The sequence below is a fragment of the Halichoeres trimaculatus genome, unplaced genomic scaffold (genome assembly GCF_033239565.1).
Source record: "Halichoeres trimaculatus isolate MK-OKI-2021-1 unplaced genomic scaffold, fHalTri1.1 fHalTri1_scaffold_16, whole genome shotgun sequence".
In the NCBI taxonomy this organism is placed as follows: domain Eukaryota; kingdom Metazoa; phylum Chordata; class Actinopteri; order Labriformes; family Labridae; genus Halichoeres; species Halichoeres trimaculatus.
The window spans coordinates 11,740,461-11,753,567 of record NW_027437194.1 but is presented as its reverse complement, the minus strand read 5'-3'; the positions used below and the strand labels follow the sequence as shown (position 1 = coordinate 11,753,567).

General features: G+C 41.2%; 1 protein-coding gene across 1 annotated transcript in view; it reads left to right on the top strand.

The window, feature by feature from the left end:
* Positions 1-5,112: 5,112 nt before the first annotated feature.
* Positions 5,113-13,107, top strand: part of whrna (whirlin a) — a 193,196-nt gene continuing 185,201 nt past the window's right edge. Inside the window, exon 1 of the mRNA XM_074690346.1 lies at positions 5,113-6,711. Coding sequence (XP_074546447.1) covers positions 5,968-6,711 — 744 coding nt within the window. The 5' untranslated portion in view covers positions 5,113-5,967. The remainder of the gene's footprint in view (positions 6,712-13,107) is intronic.

Sequence of the window (13,107 nt, the reverse complement as noted above, 5' to 3'; positions counted from 1 at the left end):
AACTTAAACCTCACCACACACAACTCAACAAAAAGTTCAAAACATTATGAAAAGGCCTAAAAAGACAATTGCAACAAAAAGTCTGATTTCCTGTTTGTTCCTGCTTTTCCAGTGTTTAGCATTTTCAAAATGTGTGGTGTATTCACTTCATATTTTCTGCCACTTTGAAAAGTAATTCAAAGTATTATGATGGGGAAAAAGCATTTTAACAAGACTTCTGTTACAGCCAAGTGAGAATCTTTTTGGGGGTATCAGAGAATCAATTTATCCACCATACCGAAACTAAAGACTAATTTCTTCATACTTTGCCAAAAATGAGCTGAACCCACACTGGTGTGTTTTTAATTTCACAACCATTGCAAAGTGAATTGTTCAGTGTAAATTCTATCTTTATTTTTTTTTTCTCTTTTGCAGGCTTATATCCAGTTATAGGCATAGACAGTATAGAATGGACATTGTGGCTCCAATTTTTTATCATTGTATGGTTTTAAGCCATAATACATCTGTCACAGGTGTGCAGCCAGAGTCTTTACAGTGGGGACTCTAAGTAGAGCCGGCTGACAAAAGCATGTACATTTAAAAAAAAAAATCTTTCTATTCCAGAAAAAAAATCTGTCTAAGAATAGCAGCAGACGAATATAGTTAAATGTGATGTAAATCCCAGTTTTTAACCTATAACAACTAATGAAAAAGAAACTTTAAAGAAAAAAGAGGACTTGAACAAAATGCAGCCCAGTAATATTTTTATATCACCATGGAATGCAGATGTGAGAAACATTTCTACCATTTAATTTTAAAAGTTTGACTATAGCTTTGTCTAGAAAGACTGGGGAGACAGAGTTTTTGACCTATATTGCAGCCAGTCACCAGAAGAAGCAGTTTTTGTGACAAACACACATCATTGATCTTGAGTGGCTGCTGCCTCTGTATACTTCTCTGGATATGCTCCTGTCAGTTTCTGTACGTTTATTCACATTTTTACCTAGAGACAAATGCGTGGTGATTGCAGCAACTAAAATTACCCATTAACAGATAAGCTCTTATAGATGTTTTCTTGTATTAGCTTAAACTTTATGAACACCTAGCTTCCACCTAACAGAAGTAATGGTCAACAAAAGAAAGAAGAAGAAAATTTAAAAAAAAATACAGAGTAAGCTAAAAGCAATAATTTAAATTGTGTTACTCATCCATTCATAAGTTCAAAGAGTGACCATCAGGGCTAAAATCCTCTGTTTATTTGGTCCAACTTCTGTTTAATCTTTTGTAATAAAAAAGTTATAGATCATTTTTTCAAAACAGATTTCTGATAATTCCTTCAAACCTATTAACCATGAGTGGGTCAGATGTTTGACATTTTCTTTAGTCTCTCTTTCAAACATTTCTTCACTCTGTCTCTGAAATGTTTATAAACTTGCTGCCAATAAGGCATAGTATTGGGTAACTTGAAAAGTATTACAATAGTATTTGGTATCATGTTTCCCCCATGGTATCTGCATATTTCTCTTTTTAAAGATATTTTGACAAATAGTGGCAAAAATTGCCAAAATAGAAAAATAAATCACACTTTACGAATAAGTTGGAGAAAATAAGACACATTTGCTGCTCCAATTTCTGAAATCAATCACTTAACAATGAGTGAAACTGAACAACCACCATTTGAATTCTTGTTTATATGAAGCAGATGGAAAATAAAGACTTGGCATAGGAAATCATTAACTGATAACCAAGTCCTCTGGAAGTATGCTCATGCTATCAGACGCTCTATCTTCTATCTCTGTTGCCTGCGTCACTGCTCTGCTTACAGCTTTGCTGTGTCACTTTCAGAGAGCACAGCACAGACTTCATCAGTGATTTCAGTCAGCTCATTTGCTCCTTTGCTTTTCAGCCCATTCTCTATCTTATTGATTCATTTTCAAAGACTTCTTTTCATTTCTCAAGTCTGTTTCCACTTTGTGGGTCTAGCTGCCCATTTTTGAACCTTAATTACTCTGACATTAGTAATTTTATCACACCACACACTTGGTCACAGTTTCAAATTTAAATGACACAATGGATCTTTTATTGTGTGAGCAGACTGTCCTCAGTTTGCCCGGGTCAGCCTTTTAAACGCTTCAGTGACCATTCAACAAAGCAGAAGGAAAAGCTCAGCTGCTGCAGTTTTTAAAGAAGGCTCAGCGAAGAAACTCTGCACCGAGCCATTCGTCAACACAGCAGCCTCAGACTACAAAGCTTTATTTGAAGTTAGTATTGTCGATGTTTTGCACACGTGATTAATCACTCAGAGAACTCTGAGTTGCCTCCACTTTGATACTTTTTAGCTTGGGCTCAAATGGTAAGACTAAAAAAATAAGGCATCCATGGAAACGTCTCAGAAAGGATGTCTATAAAAAGATGCATAAATTACCAGAAATATCAATACAAGGCATGAAATAAGAATCCATTTGATAGATGGATTTAATACTGCACTGCAAAGCTGGCCTTTTACAATAATTTGTTTTGAGAACCCAAGAAGCTTTGCACAAGATAAAAATACCAAGGTTTATTTTATTTTAATCCCTTTGAAATTCTGAATAGATTCATTTTTCATCTTGGTGAAGTTCAGCGTTGCATTTAGCTTTGAGCTTCTAAATAATTTGATTTGTCCCTAAAAAATCAAACTCCATCTTTTTAATATATCTTTGTGATGAATTCCATGTGATTAATTTTATTTCACACCTTAAGTTGTTATTGAAGATATCAAAGTGTACTTCACTGAAAATGTTGAATAAATTCTTATCCTACAAATTGACTCAGTGGTGTCCATCCATAATTTATACTTATACACCTGTCTGATAGGGTCTCAAGTGCATGGTAGCTAAAAGCGAACATTTTTACGTTTACGCTCTCTTGGACTCTGGTTGGCCACTCCTGATGCAACCCCCTATGATAGGCTATTTGCCTTGTCAGAGGCATGATGACAATGTCTTTAGATGCTATTTTGGACCAACTCTTGACTTCCGAGTCCCCCCCAAAAGTGTGCCAAGGAACTTTGTTCTGTTTCAATTTAGATTAAGAAATTATGCACATAAGCAATAGAAAAGAGCATATACTGTGCAGTTTCACCACTGAAGTGGTCACTAAGTTCTGGGTGTTCTGCCCCAAAGAGGACACTTAAGCATCTGCCCCAAAGAGGGCAGTATATCATGTTTTTTTCTGCCCAAAAGGACAGTTTGGCTCATATTTTGGCTCTCAAGCAGGCACCTTTGCACTTGTTTTTTCAACAATTGTGCCCACCTCCCCACCTACTTCCTGTGCACACTACTGCACAGGAGTATAAAAGCTGCATGATACTTTGAGCAGCTAATACAGCAGCTAGTGCAGATGGAGGGAAATGCTTATATCTGGCTACCTATGCCCAGTGCTGTACATTTTATTAAGAGTGGTTGTTTTAGAGTTAAAGATCGATTTTAGAACAAGAGTCCTTGAAATACACTGTGTGCACAATTACCAGGCAAGTGAATATTTTGAACATGTTTTCATTTTTATGCATATTTTCCAACTCCAACCTGAACAAACTTGATTGCCTATTGGATTTAAGCATACCTGGTGATGTGCATGTGTGCAATGAGAGGTCGTGGCCTTAAGAGTCCTGAAAGCCTTTATCAGGTGTGTAGGATTGTTAAGTAGCTTGTTTTCCTATGGCAAAATGGGCCAGAAAACAGATTTTACAGACTGAAAATTCAAGATCTGTAAAATATCTTAAACAGTGTTCAGTGTGAAGAGACATGGCCAAGGTAAGGAAGGCTGAAACACGACCACCACTGAACAAGACACATTAGTTGAAACGCTATGACTGGGCCAAGACACATCTGAAGACAGATTTTTCAAAGGTTTTATGGACTGATGAGATGAGAGTGACTCTCGATGGACCAGATGGAGAAGCCCGTGGCTGGATCAGCAATGGGCATAGAGCTCTACTCCGACTCAGACTTCAGCAAGGTGGAGGTAGGGTACTGGTATGGGTGGGAATTATTAAAGTTGAGCTTAATGGGCCTTTTTGGGTTAAAGATGAGCTAAAACTCAACTCCAAAACCTACTGCCAATTTCTTTAAGACAATTTCTTCACACATTGAAACAGGGAAAAGTCTGCATCTTTCGAGAAGACCATGATATTTATGCAGGACAATACTCCATCTCATGCATCAAAGTACTCCACTGAGTGGCTAGCAAGTTAAAGGCCTTAAAGATGAAAAAAGAGACATGGCCTCCTTTCTCACCTCACCTAAACCCTGTCGAGAACTTGTGGGTCCTTCTTCAACGTAAGATTTACAGCCACGGAAAACAGTACACCCCTCTGAACAGTGTCCGGGAGGCTTTGGATGCTGTTGCACAAAAAGTTGACGGTCAAGTGATCAAGAAACTGACAGACTCCAGACTGACAGTGGCAAAAATGGTCAATGATTTATTTTTGGAAAGATCAGAAATGTTTATCTGTAATGTTTGAGTTGTTTGTTTATCATTCTGACTTTGAAAGATAACAATAAAGTAGTGCGATGGGAATATTTTTTAAAGTTGCCTTTTAATCCTGCACACTAATAGTTGTCTGATAACTGTGCACACGCAGATATTCTCAACAAAAGCCAAAATCTCACTTTCACTTCCTTAAATATTCAGGTTTGAGGTTTATTCATATTTTGGATTGACCAAGAGCACAGTTGTTGTTAAATAATAAAATTAATCCTCAAAAATGCAACTTGCCCAATAACTTTGCACACAGTGTATAAACACATGCTTTTAACCTGTCTATATAAGTAGGAATGATTTGGTACAAGCAAAAAATAATGCAACATAAGTTTAAACGCTGACATAGTAGTAGATTTGCACTCTTTGTGGATGGCATGGACCTATTACAGGAAAGGGAAGAGAAAACATGGGTTTACAGTATATCATATCAGCTTTAAGTTTTGGAGGACGTCAAGAAAAACAAACTCCAAGGTGCGCTGCATCACCCAGGCTGCGTCAACATGTAAGTAAACTCCTCTTCATTGGTGGCAAAAGTACCACGAGCATAAGCCCAGGGTGCGTGTTGGTGGTTGGCTGCACGTGTCTGCGTCATTTCCTGATAGAGGACGGTCAGAGGGAGAGCCGTCAGTCTGCACTGTGTCGCTGTAGTAACGTCTGAGAAGCGGAGCACACACAGCAGCTCTAACTCCTCCACGCTGACACTGGACGGTTTTTAAGAAAGAACTCTAACAAACACAGGACTGGAGTAACGTTGGACGTGGCTTGGAGGGATTTTGCTCTGACTCTGCGTCGTTTGGAACTAAAACCGAGACCCGCGCAGGATTCTACGAACTCGACGGGACGCTGAGCAGGAGCACAAAAATAACTTTAGAGCTTCTTTTTACTTCACCAAGGAATTCTCCCCTGTTTCTGCTTTGACAGCACCACAGTGTACAAAGTACACCGCTTCGAGTTCTGGTGGTTTTATTCCGCTTGTGGAGCTGTTGTGCGCGTTGAGACACCAGAGAAGCGGCAGCTCAGCAGCCACCTGACCTCCTGGAAAACAAGACCGCAGCTAATGACACACAGGCTCTGAGCCTTACGTGGCTCATTACTTAGCTCTGTGACGGAGCTGGGCGAGTTTTCACGAGGCTGTTGAATGCACAGTCCTGACACAGCACTGCGCTCTTGAAGTTTACAAAATTCAATTACTGATATCTGCATTACGGTGGGTGATAATTAATTAGTGTCAACTGTGAAATTAAATTGGTCGGACTCTGTTTGAATCACCCCTATCATCGCTCTCTGGAAATAGCGCGTTATAAGTGGATACACTGTCCGAGCCAGTCATCATGGATATAACCGGAGTATACGTCCTTCACCGGTCGTGATGCCAAGCGCCGGTTTAATCCCGTGCAACTAGCCCGTAATGCCTGCTCTTTAACCCGCACCAGTGTGGCGCCGTGTCCCAGTCACACCGCCAGGATGAGCAGCACCGACCTGGAGCGCATGTCCCTCAGCTCCTCGGCCAACTCGGTAGCCTCCAGCGCGCGGACTCTGTCGGCCAACGTGAAGAAGCTGCACAACGCTCTCAACCTCCTACTTAACGACTTTGAAAGGGAGCAGTTCATCCACTGCCTCAATGTCTACCACTCCAAACGGAACGTATACGACCTGGTCCAGACACTCAACGTCATCCTCAATGCGCCCAGCAAGAGGCAACTTCTGCCCATGCTGCGGCTGGTCATCCCCCGCTCTGATCAGCTCCTCTTCGAGCAGTACACCTCAGAGGGCCTCTACTTAAAATCGGATTTAGTTGCGAGTAATGGCAACGCAGAGCCCCCACCGGGTGACTTCCCCAGCGCCAGCCCGACTCCTCCAGGGCACATCTCTCCAAACAACCCGCCTGAGTACCAGGTGGCGTTGCGGGGCTCGCCGGACAGCTTCAGCACCAGTAGCGAGGGGACAGCTCCTCTGATCCCGCTGCTCGGGAGAAACTTTATCCATGAGCCGCCGGGCGAGCTGCGGCAAGTCACCATGAAGCGGCACAAGAGCAACGAGGGCCTGGGCTTCAGCATCCGCGGGGGCTCAGAGCACGGGGTAGGAATCTATGTGTCCCTTGTTGAACCGGGGAGCCTGGCGGAGAAAGAGGGGCTTCGGATTGGTGATCAGATCATGAAAGTCAACGACAAAGTCTTTGACAAAGTCACTCATGCTGAAGCTGTAAAGGTAAGTGCAATCTGGTCCTTTTTTTGACAAGCACACTTTGCACATTTTGCTGTCAGTAGAGGGTTTACACCACTACTCTTGGCATAAGTCACATCAGGGATCTGGCATGTCCATGGAAACTAGTTGCACTGTCTTTGTCCTCTTGAGGTACAATGTGCTTAAAGGCACCTGCTTCATTTCATGAAGTTTGTTGGCTTTGCTAATTCTTGAAGCTAAGATGGCTTGATTTTGTTGTCTGGAAGCAACTGTGATGTGTAGGGGTCTGTTTTATTTCTCTAGCACTTTTTTGCTTTTAGAGTCCCAGTGATTAATCGGTCCAAACAAACTGTCAGGAAGTCAAATGTCATAAATCGTTGTTGTTTCTTGACTGTATTCATCCTGCAGCTTCTGAAATGTAGCACTTTGAAGTTTCTGCCATGTAATAAACGATCAGTCTAGGGTTTTGAAGTGTTTTCTTGATAAATGAAGAAGTTTGAAGACTTATATTGGGTTAAAGATGGATGATTACAGAAATAACCATTTGTTGCTGCAGTAGCTGGAGCTGCACTGTAGTATCCACATTATACTTTGAGTAACAACAGAAAACATGCGTGTAACTGGACACCTTCAAAGCAGCTGGCACATAGGGGGTGTGTTTGTGTGTGGTGGGGATGCAGCTTAAGGTACTGGCCCTCATGCTCTCTCACTTTAAACGCAGAATTAAGCCTGGTCCTTTGGTGCATTATAGTTAATGCTGCAGAGTGTTACGAAAGCCTATTAGCAAATGGGGTGATAAAAGAGCATGTCTGATTTGTGAACAGTGAGGATTGATTTAGAGGAAACCTTGTGGGGTCCTTGGCTTTTATGAGCCCTATGAGCTGTCCAGGGTGCTGCACATTCCTCAGTGTCGTTTTCTCCATCTTATAGCAGCTTTTGTCTGTTATTTTTCCCTCACTGCTCCATGGCATTTTTTTTTCTGATCGGTTCAATGATTGCACTCATTCACACCCTTTTTGGTCCCATGTAACGGGTATCCTATTGTTCTGTCACTAGGATGAAGTCAGCTTTAAAGGATCTTAAAAATCAGTCATGTGTGCTGCTTTCCCTCTAGAGGAGATATTTCTGAGGTAGTTCCTGTAAATGTTGTGAGTAATCCGATAATGTCAGTGTTTAATAAAGTGAAGTACTTTGGGGAATTGTATGGCACCCTCTTGGTTTAGTCTTTCCTGGAAAACACATTTTTAAGTTTGTTTTTGATTTTTTTTTTTTGCCTGTGATGATGAAAAGTGACAGAAAATGCAAAGCTGAAGTAACATGGACAATAGCCTTTCTTAAAACCACCGGGCCAACCAGAACTTATAGAAAAACAGCTTTAATCAGCGTCTATAAAACTTGCATAGAAGTAAACAAAAAAAAAGTTGATAATAATGTACTTTCAGTAAAAAAGAGGAATGACACTGTTTGGAAAATGGGAAATAGCTACAAAAGTGAAAGATATTCATGGACTTCTTTCAGAATAGTTAATGTATGTTGGGTTGAAAGGTCGCCACTCCCTCAAAGCTGACAGCGTACAATTGTAGTTCTTGTTCAGTCCTTTCTAACCCTCACTGATCTCACAAAAAGTCATCCAGACTTTTATCTCTTCATGTAGATTTTTTTGATTCACTTGCTGCAAGTCTGGGCCATCTGGGAGAAACCTTCCTTTATAAAAATAAAATCCTGCTCCTTCAGACTTTTATGTAATGCAAAAAGATGAGAACATGTTCTCCTGATTTGCCTTCATCCCCTCATCGCCTGTTGTATAATGCAAAGTGGACTTTACAGAGTTAAGCTCTCAGGTACATTAATAGTTAGGTGTATTATATTTATATCCTGCAGCACAAGTTCTGTGGTTTTGTGGCTCTTAGTCCAGTCCTGGTCATACTTCAAATTTGATCTTAGCGTGCTGCTGTATTGTAATTCTTATGCTAAAACACTGAGACAACTGTCAGTGCTTCATCTCTCCTGTTTGAGACAAAGATTCATAGCCTGATGATGAACGCTGGTGTAGTTTTGTTTTGGATTTTCTTTGTCATCTCTTTTAGACTAAATTCCTCACATGACTGCAGCAGAGAGTCTCTGACTGAATGTGAATACTAATGGCCGAATTAGCTGTCCGTGACTTTTCCGATCAATTTCCCTCACATAAAATGCTGTCTCCCATCTTCACAGTGAAGGTTATTGATAGCTGTCCTGTAACAACTGGACAGTTGTTTGCTTTAAACCAGGGCAGGTCATTTCTAATGTGAGGAGTTGACTCAGTTTTGACCCTGATGAATAGTGAAGGCAAAGGTAACCACCTTGTATGCAGCTTGTGTGTTGTGTCTTCCTTTCTTCCCTTTATGCATACTTGTGTCCGTGCCAGCAAGTCATCATTCCACAATGTTCTACTGCTGATTCGACTTTAAAGACGAATGGTTCCAAGCTATGCCTACTAGTTAAACTGCTTTCACTGCTGCTCAGCTGTTATCAGCCTGAGACGGCAGGCAGGCAGCCAGCAGTAAAGAAAGCCTGTCTGAGATAAAATCCCTCCTGAGGTCATTAATGGTAGCGTCTGTTATTTTTGTACCTTCTTGGTTCAGTCTAAATGTTATTACAGGCTTTTAGAACTGTAATCACTTTAAACCATTTTAAGTCTGCCAGACATGGTGAGTTCATCATCACAAACTGACTTTGTGTGGTCAAACATTTACAAACCAACAGTTTCCAGTTTTGCCGTTTTCTTTTTCTTGAGAAGTCAAACTGTGTCTGTAGTATTCCACCTTGATATAAAGAGGCAGCTTCTTGCTCTAACTCAGTCTGAGAGAAATTACCACTCATAACAGAGGTAGCTGAACACCGAGTCACTATTTTGGCCAAAACAATTTTCTTTCCTTTAACCTTACTGAACTCACCAGTTGTTATTAGTATTATTTAGGTGCAACTCTCTCTGCAACCTTCACCCATCCAACTTGACTCTGCATGAAGAGCTGGAATACCAAGGAGCAACATCCAGTTTAGAAAAATGAAGCCAATAAAAAGCTGCTGTTCATTGAGAATACGCTTGAGGCTGGTTTTAGAAAGACCAGAAGTCACGCGCACACCAAGCCAAAAAAAAGAGTTGACTTTTTATGGCGTTAAAAAGCACATTTAATGCCTGGTTCAAAACCAGCTTGGGTCTGAAACACTGATTTCTCTATCAGCTCACACTTTTTTTTTCTAAGCAGTTTAGAAGTTATAAGGATCGTTTGATTGTCCAATCAGAGCCGCAGCTCAGCTCACATGACTGACAGGTGTTCTGTAATTGTTTGAGAGGAAACTCGAAGCCGGCGTCATAAGCATGTTGCTGCATCCGCGGGTTGGCTTTATTTCACAGTATCAGAAACAGACAGGTGATGTTCCACATAGGTCAAAACAGCAATGTGTTGCCATGTCTGATTTAGGGTGACCCTGAATCACAGAAACGGTGGTGCAGAATTATTGAATGTGCTCCCATGAGACACAGCCTGTTTGTGGAACGAGACACCTCATGCATCAGTGTAACTGAAAGTTACTAAAAGTTTCAGGCACCCTTAAAACTTTCAGCAGGTGCTACCTGAAGTCACTGAATTGGTAAACTCTGCCATTCCATGAGGAAGGAAAACCTCCCTTATGCAGTATGTCTGTGGGTTTCTGACTATGCACAAAATTTCTAACGCATCCATCTCTGTGAAAAGTTACAACCTTGCTTTCAGGAGTTTCTCCAAAAAGAGACTTAGTTCAGGTTCAGAAGAAATAATATGTTTAAAGCTTAAGTAAAACTCAAATACTGTAATGACTTTTGGTTTCATAATCCTCAGGGTGAAGGGGAGAGCCAAGGTGTGCTTCTTTGGCTTTTAGAAGATGATTTTAGGTTAACCTGGGCAAAAAACACTCTCTGAGATGCTGATGCTTGCCCTTCTCTGCGGATAGTTTTTAAAACAGGTGTGATGTAAAGTATTTCCCTGCAATGCTCCCAAAGTCAAAAAGGGAGTTAACTACCTCACTGACTAAAATGAGGCTTTTGCATTAGTGTGACTCATGTCTGACATGTGAAACAGACCATTCAGTCTTGTGTGATGACAGTTACTCTGAATGTCTCTGTTAGTGATCAACACTTTTCACATTGTTTGACATAGACACTGAACTTACAGACGTTCTTTTGATGAGGAAATCTCACATGAAGGATTAAACAATGATCGTTGCAGATGTCCAGTGTTAACTGTGTTATACAACCATTTCCTACCTCAGGGAGGTGTTAACCGACTATTGAGCTGTTGATTGATTTTAAAAGCACTTACTCCTTGTTTGAACAGTGTAAATGCCAAATGAAAGCCATTAATGAATCAGCATTACCCTCTGCTTCACACAAAAACAAAGCTCAACTACTCATCATCTGTCAGCGTTTTTGAACATTTGCTTTTGTACACATTCAGTTGTTTTATCGTGTTAATCTATCTTTAATTATAACAGTTAAAGGCATTTTCTGCTTCAGGGCATGTCAGGAAACAGCTCAGTGACTTTCAGCTTGTGGCACTTTTGACAGATGAAACGTCACCTTTGAATACGCTGCAGTCTGGACGTTCCTTTGACGAACCACGATGTGACAGCAATCACATCTGCTCCAGTCTCCTCACCTCCATCTGAACTCTACTTCAACACAGTCTCCAACTCAAAGTGGAGTTAGTTCAGTGTCAGCACCCTCATTACCCTGTTTATTAGCATATTATGTACATAGGCACCTTTTTTTGTGCCACCAAGTTAAGACAGACCTCCTGCTAGGTTTCAGCCCTGCAAAACCAACAGTTGATTGAAATGAATTTGACATTTAGTAGCTAAAAAAGATTTGTTCCTAAGGAGTCACTGGAGAGCAAACCAAAAAATAGTACAGAATCTTTATTTATGAGATGAGAAGAAACAGAACAACCACAAATAGATGGTACTAATGCTTCATCTTTGCTGGGATAATCAGATTTGACAGGGATATAAAGATATCATTATGGTTAGGAGACAAATGAGGAAATAATTCTTTCAGATGGATACAATTAAAAGCATTTTAAACAATCAAGAAAAGTAAGTAAAAGAAAGATCTATTCTGGGTGTTTTGCATCTGTTTGACAGTAAAAGCCAAGGAGACGAAGCAGGAGCCAGGGATAGAGTCAGACTGTGATAAGAAGTCAGTCTTAGGGGTACTTATCCTAACAAATGAGACACCAGGGCGCCCCATGGAAGACATTTTCCTTTCCCTGACACACACACACACACACACACACACACACACACACACACACACACACACACACACACACACACACACACACACACACACACACACACACACACACACACACACACACACAGAGGAATCACTAATCCCACACAAGCATATGGTTCTGCCGTAAATAAGTCTTTCCAACTTATTTTGTTTCCAGCACATTACTCATTCACGATATTTCCCCTCGCTGCATACCTCTACTTAAGCTTAATCCGCTCCACTTAAGCAAACCTGTGTTGCCTGATGAGTTCAGGGATGGTCGCTGAAAGCAGCAGATTGTTGTTTGGCCCAGGGGACACATCAAGGGCTTACAGCTGTATTTCTTTCTGTCTCTGACTCTCTCCTCTTCCTAAGAGCCTGCCTTGGCCCCAGTCCCTGGAGTCACTGCCAAGGTTAGCTTCCCAGTCAGCATTTAGAGTTATCTTTTACTTGTGCTGGACAGTCAGGAGATGTGATGGGATGGCAATAGCGACATAAATCATGTTGTTTCAGAGCCAGAGCCACAACAACAACAAAAAAACAAGCAGTTTTCTCCCTCCATCTGCCTCACAAGGCCTCTCCCTCTGACTTCTTACTTTAATTGGTTTCAAGGCAGAGGAGCACAGGCATAATGAGTGTGTAGGGGACGCTTAAGGACAAACACCTCAGGAGAACAGGAAGAAGACAGGACAGTTGGGGATGACCTTGGAAGCGGACATCCTTGTCTTCTTTTCGTCTTAACTTGTTAAAGGACTCCTCTCAGTTATCCAATCAAGAAGTGTAGATTTGTGTTTTGGGGGCAGTTGATGCTTTCAGAGCTGTGCATCTGGACCTGGAGGAGGGGGGATTAAAAAGCAAATGAAGTCCTGCCTGGTCTAAATTCACTGGGTTGACACCTGGGATGCTGCCAGGCACATTGACATGCAAAGACTTGGCCACAAGTCAGAGAAACGGGAGCTGATTGTCCTGGAGCAGCTCTGCAGTTTAATGGTTGGAGTGTTGATTAGATGGTGGCAGGCAGATAGAAATCTCATTAAACTTCAGGAAGGTATTAATTGATTCATTGCTTAGAGCTGATTCTGCGATCCCGAAAGTAGCTTGTCTTGCTCTGTTTTCAACACCAAGAC